This window comes from Megascapheus bottae, chromosome 2, assembly GCF_031878675.1.
Source record: "Megascapheus bottae isolate mThoBot1 chromosome 2, mThoBot2.hap1, whole genome shotgun sequence".
Taxonomy (NCBI): Eukaryota; Metazoa; Chordata; class Mammalia; order Rodentia; family Geomyidae; genus Megascapheus; species Megascapheus bottae.
The window spans coordinates 31,474,953-31,499,073 of record NC_143510.1 but is presented as its reverse complement, the minus strand read 5'-3'; the positions used below and the strand labels follow the sequence as shown (position 1 = coordinate 31,499,073).

The following is a 24,121-nucleotide window of genomic DNA, read 5'->3' as shown; positions in this document are numbered from 1 at the left end:
ACAGAAGGCCAAACAGGTTATGGGTTAAGAAAAGGCCATGATGGGGCCAGGAATCTGGCCTAGTGCTTGAGTGCTTGCCTAGCATGCACGAAGACCTGGGTTAGATTCCTAGGTACCAAAAACACAGAAAAAACTGGAAGTGGTTCTGTGGCTCAAGTGGTAGAACTTTAGTCTTGAGAAAGCCCAAGGCCAGTGCTCAGGCCCTGAGTTCAAGTACCAGGACTCCCCCCCCCCGCTGCAAAAAAAAGAAACAAAAACATGAATTAGGAAAAGGCCATGTCAAAAAAATGAATAAAATAAATAAATAAACAAACAAACATGATTTAAAAAAATAGAAATAAAAGGCCATGAGTCAAGACATGCAGGTAGCCTCTAGAAGCTGGGAAAGGCAAGGAAAAACAATCTACCCTAGAGAAAGAATACAGCCTTGCTGACATGGATTTTAGGGTTTCTAATTTCTAGAATTGTAAGCTAAATATGTGTTGCTTGAAGGCAGTGTTTGTGGTCAATTGTTATAACAACAGTAAGAAACTAATATGGTTCCCGTCACTGTAAGGAAAACTTGTTTCTTTGGCCTTAATTTTACTAGACCCTCTATTTTAAATCATATGCACAGATACTTTTCTCTGAGACTATAAGATGTTTAGGTCATTCGCCATGACTCATACATATGAACACAAGGCTGTTCAATCATTTGTTCACCCATTCTCTCATTCAAATACTTCTTTATTGAGTGCTAAATACACATTAAACACTGCTATCTTCAATTATGACATTGGTGAGTAAAAGAGAGGATTCTTGGCTTCAAAAATCTTATCATTTAATGGGGGAAACATTGATTAGGTAACCATAATGATAATTTAGATAGACTGAAAGACGAATAATAATGGATGAAGTGAGTCAGAGTAAAAAAAGTGTTTAGGCGGAAACAATAGTCTATGTTAAGACTCTGAGGAGATGGAATATGGTGTTAAATGTCCTCAGGTTACACTGACCTTTAACTGGACATCAAAGGAAACCTAGCAGAGCATATTCAGGAGGGGAGAAGAGAGAGTAAACAGACTTGAATTTAAACATGGTCTCTGCTGTGGCTACTTGAAGAATGGCTTGGAAGACAATCTGAGAAAATAGGAAGCTTTTTATGGGAGGTCTAGGAAAGAGAGGAGTAGAAATGGAGAGGAAATGTTGAGAGATATTTTGGAGGGAAATGGATAGGATTTAGTGGTCAGCTGGAGAATAAGGAGGGAGAAAGTATCCAGGAAGAGTGTTGGATGAAGAAATGGAACATTTTCCTTTAACTCAGTTTTAATGAAAATCATTTGGCAGGATTAAGGAACTATAAAGTCTGCATAAAAGTTTCTGGAAAAGTTCAGAGTTTAAGGACTCTTATTTCGATAAGTATTAAGCTGGGTGAATTTGATAAATCACATAAATCCTGGTTCTTAAAATAACTGGAATGTGGCGGGTGCTAGTGGCTATGCCTGTAATCCTTGCTATTTTAGAGTCTAAGATTATTGGATTGCACTTCAAGGCCATCCCAAGCAGGGGAAAAATCCCTAGCATTTTCTGTTGAAATTTCTTTCACCCACATTGGCTTTGCTCTGAAGTTCTCCTGACCAACCCCCTTCTCTCTCACAGCATCACTATGATTAAAGATGTGATCCATTCATTGCCTCTGGAAAAATACTCCTAATTTATCAGTTAATAAATAGCAAATCCTTAGAAAGAAAGAAATAGTACTAATTTAAAAATGAGCATAAATAGATGAGTAAACCCTTTCAGTATTAGCAAACAACTTATCTAAGTTTACGTAATTGCTAACCCACAGAATTATGAGCTATATAAATAGTGTAGTTTGGAATGATTTATTATGCAGAAAAAGCTAACTGATACATAAAGTTTAAAAGATAATACCAAAATGAGAAGTAGAGGTAGTACTGTCAATATAAACCATACTGATTTAAGGAAAAATAATCTTCAGTAGATGGCATGAGTCTTAGTTAAAATATAATAATCAAATTATTTTTATCATACACCCAAAATAGACTTCAGTACCCAAATGCCTATATTGTTAGAAAAGGTGCATGCATAATTAAGATTGGGAGGAGACAATGTAAGGAGAAGCTTGAGTCTCCAAAGAATGACTGATAAGAAGTGGGCTGGAAGAGTCCACCAAAGAGTTACCAAAAGCAAGAGGAAGAAGACAGTATCAAATTGATCATGTTTCAACTATCAGTCATGTCAGAAGTATCACCCAAGAGTCATGTCATTTTATATTGTTACACTTGAAAGACAATATATACTTCTCCCTTCCTAAAAGAAAGCTTGTGAAATATTCACCGTAGCCACAGGACAGATGGAGCTATAGGTGCCTGTGTAGTTCTTCAGGGACATTTTCCTCTTTCATATATAATCCAAACTAGAATTTGTTCAACTAAGACTTCTGTTAGAAGTGCAGGGGTTTAATTATACCCATAATTGGCAAGTTCTTCCACTTTCTTTCCAGTTTCCTAGATAATGAAGTCAGTGTGTTAGATGCTAAAGCAATTGAAGTTCTCTTCAATCTTATTTTGACCTAATTTATTTTAGCAGATGCAAGAAACATCACCAAAGAGCTCATTAAAATGAACCTTCTGTGCTTTTTAGAGCTGTACCTATCAGTGAGAGATGGATGTTCCAGAAAGTTCTTGGGAGAAAGCAATGACTTGTTAAGACCTTACAAATGAAAAGGAAAAGAATTTTGTGTGTATGTACATGTATAAATATATATATACACATATACATATATATATGAATACATGTATTTATAAAAGAGTGAAAGAATACATCAAACACTTAGGAGGATGAGAGTAGGAGGATCATGAGTTTGAGGCCAGCTTTGGGGTACATAGCAAGATCATGTTTTAAGTAAATAAAACCTGAATTCGATAGGAGGGTATTGATAGGAAAGTGGCATTGTGAGAATATAAAACAATCTTATTGGAACTGAAGAACATCTTTGAGAAGTCAGTTCAGCAGAAATGTGATTTTGATGTTGGAAAACAATACGGTTCCAAACCCACACCATAGCCCTGAAAGGCTATAGAGACATTCTCAGCTCAGAAGGAGAGTTCAGGTCCCGCTTAATGACAAATAAGAGGCCAGATTGATCAGTACTGTCTTTCAGCATGTATGGGGAGAAGGGGCCACTCCAGAAAGATGTGCTTCCCTGGCCTGCTAGTTATCAGAGCAAACAAAAGGTGGTTGACGTTGGTCCATTAGAGATTGTTCCTTATTTGACATGGAATGCTCTAAGTATTTCAAGATTTCCTCTAGCAAAGGATCCCAAAGCAAGGAAAATAAGCTAAACCAAAAGAAACCCAACAAGGTCCAGAGAGAGATTTCTAGGAAATGGGACAAAATATTGAGATGACAACGAGAGAGTCATTGATCAAAATCAGAGCTGCTTCGTTCTCGGCAGCTTATGCTATGGCTGGGGTCAAGTCAACCTAAACTACTTCCTCCTGCTTCTGTTCTTGAGTAAGTTCCTTAACTCAATACTTTCATTTTTTCTACTCTGGGAAATAAGGTGTAGTTCCCTGCATTCTCTATAGGGCTGTTGTGAAAACCAGTAGCTATCAAAATAACCCTTCCTATGCCATTCCTGCGTCCCTCTGACCAATTGTGTTGAATTGCTTACTCTTCACCTGTCACATCAGCCTTATTTGGATTCAAGATTCAGAGATGACAAAATGCTCTGGATGGAAGTTTGGATCCTGAATATTTGTCATTTATTCACTGGACAAACATTTAATCTAAGCCAAGCACCATTTGTTAGACACTGAGATATGATAGAACTGGCAGAAGGGCCTTGACATTCAAGGTCTATTTCAGAACAAACAATTAGATGGGAACCAGATAAAACAGTCAACATTTGAAATTGAGAACATTTGACACTAAGTTAGAGACTACCATACATGACCATATACAAAAGCACAAGAAGGGAGGGAGAGGGCCGGGAGTTTGGCCTAGTGGTAGAGTGCCTGCCTAGCATGCACCAAGACCCGGGTTCGATTCCTTGGCACCACATACATAGAAAAAAAAAGCTGGAAGTGGCGTTGAGGCTCAAGTGGTAGAGCTCTACCCTTGAGAAAGTCCAAGGACAGGGCTCAGGCCCTGAGCTCAGGCCCAGGACTGGCAAAAAAAAAAAAAGAAGGGAGGGAGAATGGAAACATTTTTAATGTCTTGCTATACAACTTACTGCCGGTGTAAACATACACCTCAACTAGTGAATTCATTTGAGATAGACACCACCAGCTTTCCACACATATTCAGCATTTGAGGGATCAAAGCAACTTATTTTCTCGCTTTTTTGTAGTGAAGTTAAAGAACAGTGGTTAATCTAAGAAATGTATTGAGAAGAATTTTAAGGACCTTCTTTTATGCTTGTAAATGATATAAATCTATATCTTTCTATTCCTAAATTTTCCTATTTCTAAGAACATATATGTTGTCAATATATACCATGGCTAGCCTACAAGAAAATCATTCAGCTTTAGTGTCAAAATGTGTAATATGCAACTGGGTATGGTGGCTCATGCCTGTAATCCTAGCTACTCAGGAGTCTGGGATCTGAAGACCAAGGTTCAAAGCCAGCCGGGGCACAAAAGAACCTGAGACTCTTATCTACAATTTACCTCTAGAAAACAGGAAGTGGGGCTTGGTTCTAGGGTAGGGAAGTAGCCTTAGGCTGAAGAGCTCAGGGACAACACTTAGGCCAATTTTAAGCCCCATGACCCACAAAAACAAAAAATGTATAACATTCAGTCGAAAGGAAGATATTTTGGGAATGTCACCATCTTGAAAGTTATGATTACAGGGAAAACTGTCCCTTTGTTTTCCTATATTATGAGCTATTTTTTTGCTCACTAACAAGCTTTAAAGGACTTGTAAGTTGATATAGCAGTGGAATACCACATGACTTATCAGAACCTTCAAGCTACAGACATTAGGACTCCATTTGTTTGATCGCTTTCAGGGACTTGCACTTCCATCAAAGACTCAGCACCCTGGGGAAAGTCCTACCTTTTCTTGGATTTCATATCCTAATGTTGGGGTGGGGGTGGGGAGCAGAAGGTAGCTATGCATGAAAGAACAAAGGCATGACTAAGTGTGACAGTATAAAATGCCATTATTTCATTATATAAATAAGTCCAAATGGACTTTGGACAGTTATAATGTGAATTGAAACCTCAATTTAATGAGGAAATTAATGAAGCCATTCTAAAGGCCAGGGTGGTCATGGGTTGATTGCACCTCAGCTGTGTGGTGATTGTGCTGGAAGAGGTAACATCTTAATTAGATATGCTTTTTTCCCTCTCTTTTAACAGATTGGCTTTAATATTTCAATTATGATATAATTATATTATTTGTGAACTAGGGAGAGACAGAACTAAAGGAGATGTTACAGTTTCAAGTTCCTTTCTGGACATTTAGCTGGTAGAATTCATTGGAATATAATTTCAATTTTTAGCCAGTAGGGAGAAACTTGTAACTTAAATTTTTTTTAAAGAAAGATTAAAAATAATGACTAATCTGAAGGAAATGCTCTACAAGTCTATTCTAAAACTTAAAAGTTGAGCTTAGAAAATAGCATAATAATACAATAACACACAAAGCTATATATGTAAAAGATATATTTATATATGCATTGTGAATATATATATATATAAAACAGCTTGAAATCAATGTTTGTTGCTTCATAAATACCATTTGCCTTTGTATCTCTTACTCTGTGCTCATTCTCAGTGTTAACATTATTAGACAGTGGTAATAGATTAATTCCGAAATGTCCTGAAGGTGCAGCCATAAGGAAGAACAGAAATCTTACACAGAGGCCTTCCTTGCCATTTCCTTTATGGGAAGTTTTATGGAATGCTCCAATAATTAAATATTTAGAGTCCACATTAGCTTGGGAGGAAGAGATGCTGAGGTAAGTCTCTGCATCACTGCCGACCAATGATAAAATTTTGGTCCCCTAAAAGTGACCTTTCTATGCCAGGAGCTCTCACCTGTAATCCTGATATTCAGGAGGCTGAGATCTGTGGAAAGAAATTTTGAAGCCAGCTAGGACAGAAACGTCTGAGAGACTTCATTTCTAAAACAATGAGTAATGAAGTGACTGTCTTAAGCTGAAGAGCTCAGAGACAGTGCTCAGGCCCAGGGTTCAAGTCCCATGACCAACAACAACAAATGAGTAAAAAGCCAGCCTGGACATGTGATTTAAGTGATAGACAATATATGAGTCCCTGAGTTCAACCTCCAGAACTTCCAGAAGTAAAGTAAAACAAAATATCAAACAAGGAAAGAACCTGGTCCTTTGAGGCCTTAGTTTTTCTTACTGGATAAAAAATTAATCTTCCATGAATTTTCATGGGTTATGAGTGTCACCTGAAATATTATATTCCTTTGTCTTTTTGTGGGGAGGTGGGGAAAGCTGGTCCTCGAGCTTAAATCAGGGCTTGGGCATTGTCCCTCGTCTCCTTTTTGCTTAAGGCTAGTATTCTACCACTGGAGCCACAGCTCTGCTTCCTAGTTTGTCAGGTATTAAGAGTCATGTGCCTATACTAGTCACAGTGCTACCATCTCTACCAGAAAATGGGAGAGACAGGATCAGTTGGTCAGAAAACTTTGAGACAACTCCCAGTTTTCAAGGGGTGACACTGGTTTAAAAGAAAACCTAGAGGGGCCGGGAGTTCGGCCTAGTGGTAAAGTGCTTGCCTAGCATGCACTAAGACCCGGGTTTGATTCCATGGTACCACATATCCCAGTCCCAGGAGTAGGATAGTAGCCTTGAACTGAAGAGCTCAGGGACAGTGCGCAGGCCAAATTCAAGCCCCACGATCCAATAAATAAATAAATAAATAAATAAATAAATAAATAAATAAATAAATAAATAAATAAATAAATTTAAAAGGAAAGAAAAGAAAACCTAGGGAAGGAGGAAAAAAATTTCTAAAATTCCCGAAGATGGAAAATTTTAAATTTCCAATTGCATGTTCCTGTAGATTTCCTCTGATAAATTCATTATTTGAGACAATTTAGAAAACTACAAGTTTAACAGAATGGCCAGTTCCTCTATCTGCTTTATCTTTCTCCCTAGGTTTTACCAACATCAAATACTTTCCACTTACATATTTACTGTCTCACTCTTTCCTTCTCCTCAGTCATATACAACTTTACTATATTCCCAGCTTTAAGTAGAATATTAATAAGCATTTTGATAGAATAAAGTGAGATCTCTATGCCAAATTAAAATATCATTTCAAATGTATTCAAAGTCAGATTTTATTTATATCAACTTATCTGAAATTTTATGATTGTCATAATATAATTTGAAACATGACTGTAAAATTCCTTTCTGTGTAATAACTGATAATAATAATAGTTATGATTTGTTTAAAGTATTGTGTTGTGCATACTTTCACACTATTAGAACCTAACAGCCGTTCTCACCTTTTTTTTTTTAATGGTGAGAATGTTTTCCTCTCAAAGGATGGAAAAATGTGATCACTAAAGTCTGGCTGCCTCCAAAGTAAACCATTCTATGCTGATATTTTTTCTCAAAAGGAAATTAATTGAAATTAATTAATTCAGGAAGCTGAAGTCAGTCTAGACAGAAAGTTCATCTCCAATGAACCAGCAACATGCCAGATTGGAGGTATGGCTCAAGTGGTACAGTGCCAGCCATGAACAAGAAAGAGTAAGTTCAAATCACAGTACTGCCCACCACCCAATAAAACTATTCTTAGAAGACTTTCAGACATGTATTAAGTCCACTGTGACATTAAGCAAAATTATTTTTGCAAGAATGTTTGCTCGAGAACTATTCAGCCTCGAATTGGCACTATCCTTCGCATTAGTCTTTGTAGTGAGAGTTATTGTTTTAGCATATCTTAAAGAATCCTGTAAAAGTTCCATTGGGCACTGCTGGGCCTATAATTCTAGCTACTCAGGATGCTGAGAAATGAGGATCGGGTTCAAAGGCAGCCTGGGTAGAAAAGTCTGTGAGACTCTTATCTCCAAAAGAAAACCACTCAGAAAAAGCCAAGAGTCAAAACGGTACTGTGGCTCAAATGGAAGAGTCTAGCCTTGAGCATAAAGAGACTCAGGGATAGTGCCCAGTTCCTGAGTTCAATTCCCCAGGACTGTCAAAAGAAAAAACAAAAAAGCTCCCTGCGCCTTTGCCTTGGAATACCTTCATAGGCCAGTAATGGAACACCCTCCCCCCCACGTTGTGATGTTCTGAAATTCCTCTAAATATCATTATTCTTTGAAGAATTCCTTTCTGATTACTATTTAGATTGACAATATATTTACTGCATTCTGGTTTTTAGATAACTACCTCATGAGAGATATTCAATTCTCATCTGATACCCACTTTTTCTTGGTGCTTGAAGACTCTAGTTTGGCATTTATTGCTAGTCAGAGAAGTCTGCTTTTAATCAACACATCATTTGTAATAAACTTTCCAGGTGATTCTGATGGAGGTGGTCTTACGCTACCTTTTAGAGAAATGGATTCCCGAGGTAAGCAAGGGACTCAAGGCTGCTACAAAAATCTTCCTCCCAATATTTTTTGGATCTTCTTTACCAGGGTACCTGATTCTTTCTGTCAGGTCATCTTCACTGAAAACCCAGAACAATCAATACACAGCCCCAAACAATAACTTGGTAACTGTAATCCCTCTGTACATTACCCCAACAATAAAATAAAATTAAAAATATTAAATTGAAAAAAACTACATTGAGAAAGGAAAAAAAAATAATAACTTGGGAAGGTCAAAGATGTGACTAGTTGGAATCACAACCAAGGTTGACACCTAATGTGTTTACTTATTCTAAGCCCTAGGTTCTCAATCTTTCCTTGGCAAGTAAGTGAATTATCTAGAGATCTCTGGTATGACTTGGATATCTATGTGTGAGAGGCACTGTTCTGTTTTACCTCAAGGAGTGTTCATTATGGTTCATATTCAGATACCCATTAAATGACCCCTTTTCCCTCTTTCTAATGAGATCACTGAATTGTGAATGTGTTGTAACAGCCTTTCACAAGTTAGCAGGGAGGAAAGAGCCTAAGAGTTACTACGTATAAATTATGTGATTTTGGATAACTGCATCCCAGTCTCTGCATCCCTAAAATATCATTCTCCCTTTTGGTCCTGTCAAGAAGGGTTCTCAAGCCTTGTGAGAAATACAACCCAGTAAGCCTGTGTGATTCCTAGTTATGCGAACTTGTAGCTTTTTGTTTTTGTTTTATTATGTTATAACAGCATTCTTGAATTTTTCTAAAGGATTCCTGCCCTTCATATTTTATGGGCTCTAATCCTTTCCTCTTTTAACTCTCTCAAAGTGCTGTTATGAAGATTAAATGAATTAATATGCATAAAACACTCAGAGCAGTGTCTGTCATATATTCAGCATATTCAGATGGTGTAGCTTTTATATTGAACAGTGACTACAGGGGTAATTAAATCATTTTTGAAGGATTTTTAAATGGACTCTTTCCCAATTAGGCTAAATTTTGCGAGACTGGGGATCATATTAGTTTTTGGTTCCTGGGCATTGAAAACCTTAATAAAACATTTAACGCATAGTTGAGTCCCACAAACAGCAGAATGCTTAGGGCAATGAATGGATGAACAAATGAATGAGAATCAATGAGTAAACAAAAGGAGCAGATTCAAAAGAAAACATTCTTACTTTCTGCCAGAGACTCTCAATAAGGAAAGTATAAGAAACACCAGTTCATAGACAATAAGGAAGGGAGGAGAAATAACTTTAGGGAAATGGTACAGGGCTATGAAGTATATAAATACTAGTCAAAGGAAAGAGGTGAGATAAAGTGAAGGAGTTTAGGAGAGAAATGCCAGCAGACAGTGGTTTTTGGAAAGAAAAAAATATGAGCTAACGGAATTTTCTGATCAACTGTGGCAAGAGATGCTTTGGTAAATAAAACATGAGAAATGAGAAACCTTTGAATTTTCTGGAGCAGGGGCTAATGAGGAACCTAGCTCAGGGAGTGAGAGGATTTCCCTGAGCTTCCATCCTTAGAGAGGAGAAAATCAGGATTTTCCCCACACACCACCCCCCTTCCTAGCCCTGCCTTAGAAGCTTCTCGGATCATGTTACGGGGTATAGAGGGAGATGAGCTGACCTTAGGCGGATAACTTTATCTATATTGCTTTTGGTTTTATTATATTCTTCAATGCTGATACTCAATCCCTGATGTTTAAAATGTAGCATATATCTCTCCTTGAAATAGAACCCTGGCAGGTTGCTTTAGGACACTCGACCTCTACCCTCACACACTCACTGAGGTCCTGTCATGAAACTGGATAGCAAAATGAGCCATACAGAGAAAGATGTAAGGACGATGCTATTTTTCTAGGCCTACAGAGTCTCAAAGGGCTTTTCCTGTATCATCTGTGGCAACAATCTTCCCCATAAGTGAGAATGGTGAAAGAAATAATTATTTCCGTGGTACAGATGATGGGACTAAGGCCCAGAGGGGGTGTTATATGCATCACTAAAGGCTATGCATACTCTTAAGTCATCGAGTGAGGATTTGCACCTGTTTCCTCTTATTGCCAAGTTCAGTGCTTTAAAGCAATGCAGGCAAGAGGACAGATTTCATATTGGAAATTCTGCCAGAGCTATTCGTTTGGAAAACCCATATCTCAAAACTTTGACCAAGGGTCCCCATAATTACAGATAGCCTTTAAAATCCCTCTAGAAAACCAAGGCAATGGGCCCAGTTGTAATGGGAGAGTCACCCTGGAAAGTCTCAAATTTGTTCAAGCTCAGGAATAAGTATGGTGACCACCATTGAAAACCCACACCGGTCTTTACTGTGCTTTCTTGGTCTTCTGCTATACTGAGCTGCATCAAGGAGTTCCATGTCCTTTGACCCTTTAATGAGGCTGAGGTTTGACTCAGTGAGCCCCCAAAGATGAGTAGACATATTTAGATTACCTATTTCAGGCACCTACGCATCTGGAAAGAATCTCAAACAATTATATTTCTCTTAGGTACCAGATCCAGAAATCTGCCTCGCTCCATTTGAAATAGTTCTGTCTTTCCAGTAGACTGGCAGGGCAGTGAGTTCTGCTTTTAACTTCGTTAGATAAGTCATATCACTGTACTTGGGTAAGTCATATCGCGCTTCCATTTTCTGGCTCAGAGAAATCAAGTTTCAAGCACAGTGCTGGTGGCTTCCACAAGCTGGTGGCTTCCTTGCTACTCAGAAGGCTGAGATCTGAGATCCAAGGTTCAAAGCCAACCAAGGAAGGAAAGTCTATGAGACTCTTATCTCCAATTAAATACCAGAAAACCAGAAGTGGTACCATGGCTCAAAGTGGTAATGTGCTTCCCTTGAGCAAAACAGCTCAACTTCAGCACCCAGGCCCTGATTTCAAGCCCCATGGCCAACAAAGAAATCAAGTGTCAGTGTTTTAGTGTCAATAGCAAGAGATCAGTCAGGTAGTTTGTGAGTGTCATCTGTTCCTACTGGAATGATGGCAGCAGGTCTCTCTCACTGTGAAATCATCCTCTCCACTGAGCTAGACTTTCCTACCCTGGCAGGCTCTGAACCATGACTCTCAGATCTCAGTCTCTGGAATAGCTAGGATGACAGGAGTGAGCCCTTCATACCTGGCTTAAGTGTATCTTCATACTTGAGGGGGTGGGGAACTTAAGTAAAGCATGCAAGGTACCTGGAGAGAAGTAGAAAATACAGTGGAAGATTGGTTCCGCGCTGACAGTAATCAACAAGTTTCTTGCAGTGGTTTTGGGCTCATATGAGGACAATTTGGCAAAGCATGGCCGGACTTTAGGGGTTGCTACTGACATCTAGTGGCTAGTGGGTAGAGATTCAGAATGCTACTAAACATCCCACAAACATAAAGCAACCCCTTCCCCTGCCCTGCTCCTCATACCACACTCAACACACACATGGATTGTGAATGAACTAGGCAACAATGGTAACAATGTGGAGGTTAAGAATCTGGTGTGATACATGGTCAATGCATTCAGAGAATCTACATCTTGTTTGCTTTTGTGCCTTGGCTTTGGCACAAAGAAGCCTCTCAATATGTTTGTTGACATGGAGTAAATGAAAGAATATGTATGGAAGCTAGATAACACAAACTATATCAAACAGATTTCTAGAGAAAATCTTTCCTCTAGACATTTTTCTCAGCTAACTGTTCTACCTTCTTTATTTTTCTGTCGCTCCAAGGTTCTTCCCTGTACAATCTTCTCTCCATGCCTGGTCAGGCATGAGACTCACTCATCAAATCTAGGAATAGTTAGGAGCAATGCTTACAAGATACAAGCAATGAAAAAAACCTTCTTCCAGCTCCTCCCTCTACTTGAAACAACTCCATTTCTGCAGGCAGTAATTACATCAGTAAATAAGTAGATTCTGTCTGGTTCCTCCCACTGAACATGAGCAGAAAAGCCCGAGAGCACCTATTTCCTGAGATGCTTTAAATGCAGCAATTCCATTATGCCTTTAAGAAGAAGCATTTTGGGTTGTGGAATGGTGACTAGGGGTAACTGAGAAAATGGAAAATGCAGGCACTTAGTTTCTTCTAGAAGTGCCCCATCCTGACCTTGAGCTCAGGAGCTCAGAGCTTTGTGCTCACTCAGCTTTTTCTGCTTATGGCTGGCACTCTACCACTTGAGCCATACCTCCAATTCAGCTTTTTGCTTTTCTCATTGCTCATTAATTGGAGATGATCTAGCAGACGTCTTTGCCTACGATGGTTTTGGACTGAGATCCTTAGATCTCAGCTTCCTGAGTGGCTAGTTTATAGTCCTGAGCCCACAAGGTGCCTGGCTCACAAATTTTAAAAGTTGTATTTGTCTTGGTCCCCATTACCCTCCCCTCCACCCCCTCATCTTGGTTTTCCCCCCTTCCCTATCAAATTTCAAATAACCAAATACAAATAAATCCAATATATCAGATAACAAAGTGAGATACTGTAACAATATGAAATAACCAAGGGACAGCAAAAGAGATGAGAGATAACATAGTACATTAAGGACAACAATCATTCATTATATGGCTTTTGTTTCAATATCCTGGAGGTCTTTTCAATTAGCTTCATACTATATGGCCTTATGTATCAAGGTTTTGCTCTATTGCAGATCTCTGCTAGTAAGACATGTGAAAGGGTATCAATATAAGTGAATTAATGCACCTTCTATCTGGCAAATATCATGTAACCCTTCTATTAATTACAATAAAAATATAAAAAAAAGTTGTATTTGTCCAGATATAAAACCAAGCCTAAAGTATTTGTTTTAGCTTTGGGAGGAAGTCTATGAGATGACAACATGTGGTAATTTGGGAAGATTAAAGGATTGTATAAGCATGGCTGAGAAAGTCACATAAGGCTTCCATGGAAACTCTTTTACCCCCAACACACTGTTGCCTCCAAAGAGCCATAGGATGAGATGATCTCCTTAACACTGATCAAACAAAGGCTCCATAGCAAATGGATTGCCCTGGAATAGAAGCAAGTTTTCCAGCAACTCTGATAGAATGTTTGGAGTTGCCTGTGAACACATTTCCATTAGTAATTTTGGCTAGAATCTGTGTTTAAGGAAATCACAACAGTAGAATCCATTAATTTTGCAGGGACATTAGTCTACAGAAGAGAGAGAATGGGTGTTTCCACATTGAACTCACCCATTTTCTTTAAACAATAAAGACATGCTAGCTACCAAGTGTCTCTCCTCAAAAGGTCCAGAATTTCAATGTTCTTTCATGCCCATGTAATTAGACAACCAGCTCTGTTTACACTGAGGGAAAATTCAAGACTAGTCCAACAACCCTCATTGTCTTTATGATTTCACGATCAATATGTCTAAATACCAATCTATAGCCCCCAAAAAGGAAGAAGAAATCACAAATGGGCTACATAGCCTATTGGTATTTACTTGGGATTTTCTTACTTCTCTGAATAAAGCACACTGAAAAATGCTACGCTCTGCAACACTGTTCACTAAGATTAAAGGATGGTCTCTATTGGATGAGCACAACATATTTCATGAAAGCAAAAAGTCTCATTCAGTGGATTTCAGACTATTTAGAATCCTTATAAAGACTCTTAGAAAGAGAAAGTTAATTTAAATTTCTTTATCAGTAGTGGCACATATACTACACTTTCTGATTAAGGCACCCAGTTGTGATATTTGTCAAGAATAAGGACTGGAGGTAATGAATGCATTAGCTAGCTGGCCCATATCATACACCGAATATCAGTTTTGAAACCTATGCCTCACATGTATTGAACTCTGAACTCTTCAGTCAACTGGGTATCTTCACAGACAGTGGGTCAAAATGATTCCTTATTAGTCACAGAAAAGCACATCAAGAAGTCAATAATATGATCACTGCTTCTAAGTCTGACTTGGTATTTGCAGTTTGTGGTGGCTGGTTTTTGTTTGCTTATTTGCTTGCTTGCTTTTTTTTTTTTTTTTTTGCTTATTTGCTGAAACGCCCTTCTAGCTTTTGATAATATATAGCAAGGATGCCCTCAGGTATACTCAATATTCCAGCCACGTTATTACTCCTAATTCTCTCTCATAATTTTTCTCAAGGAAAGGAAGGAAATGCAGCCTTTTGCAGACTGCAGTCATTGCTGCTGTGCCCTGCCTACAGTTTTAAAGCTGCTGCTTGAAGAAAAATGGAAACTGCAAACATATTGATTCCATGTTAGTGGCATTTTTCTCCTATAAAATTCACCTACGATTTTATTGGCTCAAATGGATTTCAAATGGGGAGATCAGTGCCCAGATACAAAGAAATGTGACTTGGGATTTCAACTCTGCCTCTCTTCTCAGCTCCCTTATGGCAGCGGTGTTCATTTTCTAATTACCTGGGTGGTAAAATTGCTTTGCAATGTTCTACCTCAAGTGCCACCTCGGCCCTTTCCAGCTACCTAAAGAAGAAAAAGAAACTCAAGGTGGAGGTAAATCAAACGAAGGTGAACTTGCTATAAAGTTCGGTTGGAATTGCTTTTTCTTCGTACTTTGCATGTACAACAAACCAGAAAACTTGAAAAATGAATTATTTCTATGCTGTGATGGGGTCTTTGAATTTTGCAGTTGTTTTAACATCAAGTCAAAGGGCTGGATTTATTTTGGTCAATTACACTCCTTCCTTAATTGAGCCACTGCTCTATATGTACCTGCCCCAGGCAGACTCACTTTGTTACATTCACATCCTGGTTGCTTTGCAAATTGAGTAACACATAATTAGCATGGAGTTGGAAAGGCACAGTGTGAAGAGAAGGTTATAGGGTGTCATAAAGGGGGCAAATATGAACAAAAGTATTGTATATCTTGTTAAATCCCTGCAAATCATTCCCATGTGAAACCCTGGGAGAGGAGACATGAGGAACCTGAGTCTCATTTGCATCATCGTGGTGCTTCATGCAAGCTAGACACATGTCTATTTTCTCATCTGGAAGTTGGAGAAGGTAATGCTGTTTCCCTCACTGAGTGATGAAGAAGGAAGGAGAAGAGCCCTGCAAAACACTTTGCACACTACCAGGCATGCAATAGTTCACCAAGGAAGTAGAAACCACTGCATACTTCATTTTGCAAAGTAGGATAAAATTGATGATTTCATCAGGGGAAAAGTGGTAATCCCTTTATCACAGATTTGTTTTATTCCTCTGAAGAGATGACCACAGATTTTTTTGGACTTTTCTTTCTGAAATGGTACAGATGACTCATTCATTAGTTCTAACTCAATATAAGAAATCTGACTTGTTTAAAGAATAGATGTACCATTGTCTTTCCTATGTCAGTGTGTCTGGCCATGCCTTGGAGCCCTAACTGGCCTTTATGCAGACAGGTTGTGGCAAATGACAAACACTCTCAGGATGCTGTCCCTTTAAAGTTCATTAAATTAAGTGTCTGAATAGCTGTAGATGATGCTAAATCCCTTTATAGCCAACAACTTGCTATACAACCTGTTACAAATTGCCTTGAAAAATATTAAAAGGAGATGAGGAGGGTGAGGAGGATCGGGAGCTATTCAGTGCTGGTGAGTTTACGTAGTGGTAATTGGTAGCAGCTCAAAAATAAATGTTATTTTTTCATTAAAACCATTTGCAAAGGATCACTTGGTCCTAGCTAAAGTTAAGACATTTACTAGGACTAATAAGACAGTTTATAAAACATCAACTGGGTTTGAAGGATTGATCTAGTTTTAAGGCTGAGCATGATTAACCAAAATTCAATGTTTGTCAGAACAACTAGATTTACTTCAAAGTTCAAAGGGTATGTGTGTGATAGAATGCCAGAAAAGTGTGTGTGTGTGTGTGTGTGTGTGTGTGTGTGTGTGTGTGTAGAAGGTCAGCATATTCCCAGACACACCCCACTATGTCCAAAAAGCTAAGACCATGCCAACGTCGGACCAAAAAATGCTATTTTTCTGAATTCATGTCTCAGAAAAATTTATGCCTCAGAGTTCTAGGTATGTGAGAAATTCCGAACTTCATTTTCAAAAATTTCCTGAAAAATTGTCAGACTTCCTCTTGTTTTATATTCAAACATGCTTTTCACTTGTACCAGAAATATATTCTCTAATTCATTTTACCAGATAATAAACCATGCAGGTTTGTTTTGTGTTTGTTTGCGTGTGTGTGTGTGTGTGTGTGTGTGTGTGTGTGTATTTGACACACACACACACACAAATGTGGGAATATTAAAACATCAATTTTGTTTCCATTAGCACAATTAATCATTTACCCTGCATAATTATATTAATAGACTTTCTCCTAGACTTCTGAATTCATACTCTGAATAAAAGAATATGCATTTAACCAGCTCATGCATTTGGAAATCATTACTAGCAGAGGTGACTAGTTATTTTGCACTAGCCGATATTTAATAACAGCAACTTTTCTCCTTAGTAGCTGCAGATAGGGAAATACCACAGTCAGGGCTGGACATTTGACAGATGGTGGCACAAATACACACTCAAAGAACAAGAAAGCAACAACCACTTGGGATTGAGAAGTTCATAGAATGGGAGATTTACTTAAAGGATATGACTACTTTTTGTCTAGAAATTCATTGCTTTAAAAAGTGCGTACCACTGGATCATCTGGGACTCTCATTCATTTCCCACTGGTATAAGACCTTATGAAATTAGCACACAATATTTGGTAACTATTTATGGAGTTTAAGACAGTCTCACTGTGATACTGACAAAGAAACTTTAATTAAAACATTAAGCAGGCTATAGAACCATGATTTCACTAAGACATTAAATACTCTCATGGAAGGTGAGGGTAGAATATTACAATTTTACAAAACCAAATGTAGGTGTGCTTCATTTTCTTATTATGTTAAAAGAAGCCCAGCATACACTTCCACGGTGAATGTAAGTTATCACACATAGATAGAAACCAGTTATAAAACCCAGCTGTGTTTTTTTCCTTAAACATATGAATTAAAGAAAGAAAAGTAAAACAAAAGGATATTACCAACGAAGATTACAAAATTATCACTTGGAAAGAAAAGTGAACCATACAAATGGACCTGTGCAAACACCCCCCCCACACACACACACAGAGAACCAGCTATAAATCAATGGGGAGAGGAGAGATAGAGAGAGAGAGACAGAGAGAGAGAGACAGAGAGAGAGAGACAGAGAGAGAGAGAGAGAGAGAGAGACAGAGAGAGACAGAGAGAGACAGAGAGAGAGAGAGAGAGAGACAGAGAGAGAGAGAGACAGAGAGAGAGACAGAGAGAGAGAGAGACAGAGAGAGAGAGAGAGATAAAAACTTACCGGAGCAAATATCACCATACACATTTACAAAAGAATTGATAATCCAACTTCCCTCTCCTGAAAGAAAATAGAGGTTGTCTCATACTAAAAATAAAGCTCCTCTGTCCACAGCACCAGCCAGTTCTCTCTCTTTTTATGAAACATAGGAGGAGAACAAGAAAATCGATGCAGAGGGAAAGTGAGATGTTATACCAATCAGGTAGCAGCTTCTGCCTTATTTGCAGAGAGCTGGCAAAGCAGTCATATTAGTACGCAGAGACAGCCCACAGCCGACACTTCTCTCTGGTGAAATGCTGCCTGCTTTGTGGAGAGGTGACTACTACCACACTTGGCTCTTTGCTCACCACTGACAGTGCTGGAGTGCTTTGCACACTGCATCACGAGCATAAGCACTCTGTCCCCTTTTACTCTGACAGCCCCCCTCCTCCCTCAACCACAGCACTTAAAAACAAACTGAGAAATTAAAAGAAGCCAGGGTTTTGCCTATTGAGGATGCAAGGAGGTGGGGGTGGGAAGGAGGGGGGAAATGGTAGATTTTATTTAAAAAATCCTTGTGAATAGATTTGTATAGATTAGATAAATGTTATTGTGTTTGTTTAAAAAAACTGCACTTGTTTTTATGGAAGTGCATGGGTATTATGCATGATCCCCAGTTGGGAAATTCATAGTCTGTCCATAAATAATCATTAAGGTGATGGTACTAGAAGACAGGCTTTCCAGGCTCTAGCAATGGTAGAAGGGACAAATTACAACTTGGGTGCTCATTCACCAAGGCCAGTGTTATTTAAAGCTTGCTGCAAAATCTCAAAATGAAAGAGACTTCCGAGGCTTACATTTGACGTTTTTTTTTTTTTTTATTATTTCAGTGATAGAAAAGAGTTCAGTTTGACTTCCTCAAGGAGCTAAAATCACAGCACCCTGAAGGAATGTGTTTTGGCAGGGGTTGGCTCCACAACCATGGAGATGTTCCCACAGGTGGAGGGTGTCCTGAAGATGATTTCTCAGGAGAATCAGCACTGGGAGGGGAGGCCTGCATGCTGTCCCTTTCCTGTCCCCAATAAAGCCTCCCCAAACCCCTAACCTAGAACAGAAGAGTATCAGCTGTTTCTTTTACCTTTTGGGATGGCCTGATAGAAACTCACATAGGAGACTATCAGTCAAGCATCTATCCTGAGTCTTATTCAGCTCCCTCTCAACGTCTCCCTGTTTCTGTTGCCTCTCCACGGGGTGAGCATCACCACTATCACCCCGTCTCCCTTTCTGATACACAGAAAAAAATAGGGGAGGGGAGGTATGCAACCAAACAATCAAGCCAACAAAACCAAAGAGTAAAAGGAGTCAAGCAACTTGAGGTCTAGGCCTGGTTTTCTGCTCACTGCCAATGTGAGAGTCCTTAAGTTCTCTGAGTCTCCATTTGTCTTCTGGGAAAAGAAATGGGCTCGCTAACTCCTTACAAACTGAAAAGGTAGGAGGAAGAGGTGAAAAATAATCCAGAGAGTGCTTTCAAAACTGTACCACACATACACATGCCAACTTGGCACAGGGACCAGAGCTTCCTTTCTCCTTCTCCTCCAACCACCTACTTGGTGGGCATTAGCCTTCAGGGGCAGTTGTGACTCTTCATCTACACATACTCAGGGCCCTTTGAAATTCTCATAGGAGACCCTCTGCCCTCATGTCCACTCTCACCTGCTTATTCCAACATCACCACATTGTAAAGAGGGAAATAACTCCAGGGAGCATATTAAGCAAGTGAATATAAGTGAAATGGGAAAAAGGCTGAAAGCCTGAGAACCGCCAGACACTTCAGTCAGCACTCAGTAAGCATTTGTGGAATAAATGAGTCAAGGTACAGACCCATGTCCCTATGTCAAAGGCCATACACATCTCCTGCCAAGTGACAGAGTTGAGATAGTTGCTGTTCTCAGTACATCCATAATTATAGGTCCTCAAGGTAGATAGTAATTCTCATCAGTTTCAAATATTTTATTCAGTTGACAGATAAGGAAACCAATACCCAGAGTTATGTGGCTTGTTTGGATGCACACAGTTAATAATTGGCAAAGCTAGGATTTAAACCTAGTCAGATGCGGTCATCCAGTTGGTAGCCACCCTTTTCTTGCTGATATTTTTATTTATTCCATGGATTGGGACTAATTCTATGACACAGGGATACGTGGATGTGTGAGTAAGCCTCCAGCTGTCCCTACATGGACTTGCACTATAGATGGGAAACTGGTATAAGCTATGGCTTGTAGACCAACACCCAGGCCCTGGGTCCACAGCCAGGCCCTTCTGGGTTCTATGTAGACTTGGGCATGGAAATACAGCTGAGAAGGAAAGAGGTGTGAGGCTCTGCCTTGAATTTGCTAGCAGTATGCTCTCTACCCCTGGGTATGTGCCTGAAATCTCTTATGTTTTAGTTTTTCTTGTGTTTATATTGTAGGATTTCCACTGAATGATCTCTAAAGGGCTTCCTTGGGTCAACATCAATAAGAAGACATTCTAAGCTAACCATGTGTCATCTTCTGGTTGGGTTAGCTTTTCCTGCACCATTGTTTTTTCCAGAGAAAGCAATCACATTCTTTTAAGTATTGTCTGTTGCCAACTGACCGCCATTACCTCTCACCACAATGGACTCCCAGGAGATCTCCCTGCTTTCACTCCTCCTAGAAGTCACTCTAAGGTTTTACCCACAGTGAACCCTCTAAGGTACAAAACAGATTCTATCAGAGCTGCAAGAAATATTCCAGCCATTTTCCAGGAGGCTTGAAGGAAAAACCCCAACTCCTTTTCTCTGTCTTGTGAGGTGGGACCACCTACCTTTCTGCTTGTGAATAATACTACCGCTTTCTTTCCTCACTTTTCAACCACTTTGACCCATGCCTTTATCATTTCTGGAATATTCAAAACTCTGATCTTTTCCTATTGCCTCTATTCCACTCAATCCTTACTGTTACTTTTTGTTCTTGAGAGTCATCCCCCACTTTTGGGGGGAGATTATTACTAGTGTTTGAACTTAGACTCTCACTCTTGCTAGAAGCATGCTCAGCCATTCGAGCCACGCCTACACACACACACACACACACACACACACACACACACACACACACACACACCTGGACCATGATCCATCTGTTAGGTTTTCTTCCATTTCTGAGATGATGATTTATGCCCTCATGTCCAGTTTCCCTTCGTAAAGATGGTTGTTGCCTGGCCTGGTTTGGAATTACAGTTCTCCCAATCTCCATTGCACTCAGTTATGGGCTGCAAAGGGTGTGTGTGTGTGTGTGTGTGTGTGTGTGTGTGTGTGTGTGTGTGTGTATGTGTGTGTGTGTGTGTGTGTGTGTGTTAACAACTGTTTTACATGAACTGGACTCAAACCATAATCCTGATTTCAGCCTCCCAAGTACAGAGCATTACAGGCATGAGCCACCAGCACTCAGCTCTTCCTTTTACAATATTCTGTGTGTGTGTGTGTGTGTGTGTGTGTGTGTACATGTACATGCATATGTGCTCGCGTGCCTACCTGTGTCTTGTGGTTAATTTTTTCTTTTCCTTTGTTTATTTTTCCTCACTTTGTGCTATCTGATGATGCTTTTGACTTCTTATTAACTTCTTTAATTAGTTTCTCCTTTTATAGTTTTTTTGGTGGGGGAGGGGTTTGTCTGTAATGGAAGTTGAACTCTGAGGCCTGGGCACTGTCCCTGAGCTCTTCAGCTCGATATTAACACTCTGCCATTTGAGCCTCAGCACCACTATTTTCTCCTTTTTCTAAGAGATAACATCTGCGAAGGCAGAGAACATTTAGGAGCAGATCTCATATCTGAGAGTACCAGGCACATTGTAGGTTCTAAACAGATGTTTGATGGATGAATAAATGAAAACCCAATCAACAAACCAACCTGAGAGCAAGCTATCTTTGGTAGGTGGCAGAGACAGGTAGGTTCATGGAGGAGCCTTACCATGAAACACAGGAGAGATGAACATGGTCAAATCATCTACTCTTTATCAGGGATATGCATTGCCTTTGCCTACTCCCACAGGGAAAACTTTGGAACTGTCCCAGATTTCAGTGCCATATTGTAAAGTGGAGGCCACATCAAGAAGGAGGAAGGCTCCTTATGTGAATCACACCCATCAGTTTTTCTTAAATGCTTGGGCTCCCAGGATTCAGCTCCCTCAGAAGTCTGGGATATTAGAAAAGTCTCTCACACAGTAGTCATGAGAGGACAAATAGTCCTGTCATCTGGGCTCTCAGACTGTCCCTATCATTCAATTAATCGGACAGTTCAGACAGTTCATTACCTATTTCTATCCTACATTTGGAACTGACTAAAAAAGTAAATATGCCATTATTTGATGGACCTTGCTTGAAAGATCATATTATTAACATTGTTGCTTCTACCGTAAAAAATAACACTTGTCCATTATTAGACTATTAAAAATAGGAGAGTGTTTTCTAAGTGGAGTATTTATAGAGAAGGTTAAGTAGATTAAAATAATCTGTGATTCTCTGGAAACCTCATTAGCAATGCTAATTGACAATATGGTCAGATCTTCAATGCCGATCTTTCAGTTGAGAATGGCCTCCTGACAACCTCAAAGCAATTTTGTATTTTCTCTGAATAGAACAACTGTCTCCCCTTTGGTGGACATGCCTCATGGTAAAAGGCAACAGTTCCTTACCCTTAGCATTTCTATTTCTAAATATCTGGCCTCTCAAAGGGGGTTCTTTCAGGCTACCTGCTGCAGAGATGGACAGTGGGAGTTGTTGTGGCTTGTTTAGCATTTAACACATACAGAGAGGAAAATTCCAGTGCCACAAGGATTTCTCCACTGCAGTGGGGGAAGAGAAGCAATCAAAGATAAGACTGGTTTGGTCCTACTTATAAATGACCAAGAGAGGTACCTAACATTCTTATATTTTGTTCTAAGAATCATTTCAACTCATGCAAGCTGCAGCAATGAGAGCACTTACGTTCAATCCACTTATGGAACAACCTTGACATCTTTAATAATGCCTTCTTTACTCCAGCTGAGTATCCTTCCTAGCATGGGTAAAATGCAATTTATTCAGATAGGAGTAACTAAAGTTAAGATAGAAATTTGTAGCCTTCCCATCTTTTATTTCTTTTAGGAAAACAACTATTTTTGTTCACCTTTTGTCTCTTTTCTCCTTTTAAAATACCTAATAGGTTGCTATAATGTCAGTGGATCTTGGACATTCATTAGATCATCAGCTAGCTCTCCTTGGTAGAGTTTAAGGCTAGCTAACTGAATGCCACATGAGTGGAACGTGTTTTAGAAAAGTTGGGATACTTGGATGAAAATGTAGCTATACTCAAGAGATCAAAGGAGACAAACTGGCACTTAAATGGACAGGTCAAAGGTTAACTATGCCTCCTCTGAAGACCACAAGTCAAAGCTCTTTAAGGACTAGATAATATCTTATTCAGCTCTCTGTATCCTCAGCCCAGAGCAATGTGCCAAACAGAGAGCAGTCATGGCGTGATTCTGCCGCACAAAGGGTGGATTGAACCATGTAAAAGCAGAATAAATAAGCATGTTGAAGCACATTCCCTTTGGGTGGCATTGGCTAGAGAGCTCTTGTTTGTCCATCTGGAGTTGCCTTCCCTACCCCTCTATCTCAGAAGGTGACCTAAATGGATCATAGAGAGCAACTTCTCTCTTAAGACATCCTAACGGGAAGTTTCTGCCAAGTGGGTAAAGGAGGAGAGGAAACAGAGGTCAGAGGCCTTTATCTCTTGTTCCCTCCTGATGGATCCCTAAGTTGTCTGTCTCTTAATGAAGACTAGAGAGGCTGTTAAACTTAGCCTTCTCCATACAGAAAACCCTCATTCCCTCAATCATTTCCTTCCTCCCTCCCCGCCACTTCCCCCACCCCTGCTGCCATCTTTCTTCCAGTTCCTTCTGGTTAAGATCGGTTACTACCCACAGGCACTGTACCAGCCCCCTCTCTTCTTAATTTACTTGAGCCTTTCATCCTTTTATTTATTTGAAAATGCCTTTTAATTCTTCAGTGTGGTTGGACCATCTCTCTTTTCAGGAACTAGAGTAACATGAACAGGTGGATTTGATTTCCAGTTCTTTCTTTTACTACCTATGCACTACCTATGAAACCAGGTACTTGCCAATTTATGCACAGAAACTGCCAAATGCCTAGCACCAGTGATTGTGGTGACACTCTTTAAAAAAAATATCTGCCTGTTTCAGGGAGATGACATACATGTTCTTTCCTTTCTCC

The 24,121-nt window shown here is 39.4% G+C and overlaps 1 protein-coding gene across 2 annotated transcripts in view; it reads right to left on the bottom strand.

Moving 5' to 3' along the window:
* The window catches only part of Synpr (synaptoporin), a 244,418-nt gene that overhangs the window by 124,995 nt on the left and 95,302 nt on the right, over positions 1–24,121 (bottom strand). The window contains exon 1 of one of the 2 annotated variants that reach the window (XM_090355362.1): positions 17,854–18,156. The exons of the other annotated variant lie outside the window; for it this stretch is intronic. Coding sequence (XP_090211488.1) covers positions 17,854–17,877 — 24 coding nt within the window. The 5' untranslated portion in view covers positions 17,878–18,156. Of the gene's footprint in view, positions 1–17,853; positions 18,157–24,121 lie in introns of those variants that run through there. 2 annotated transcript variants of the gene reach the window in all.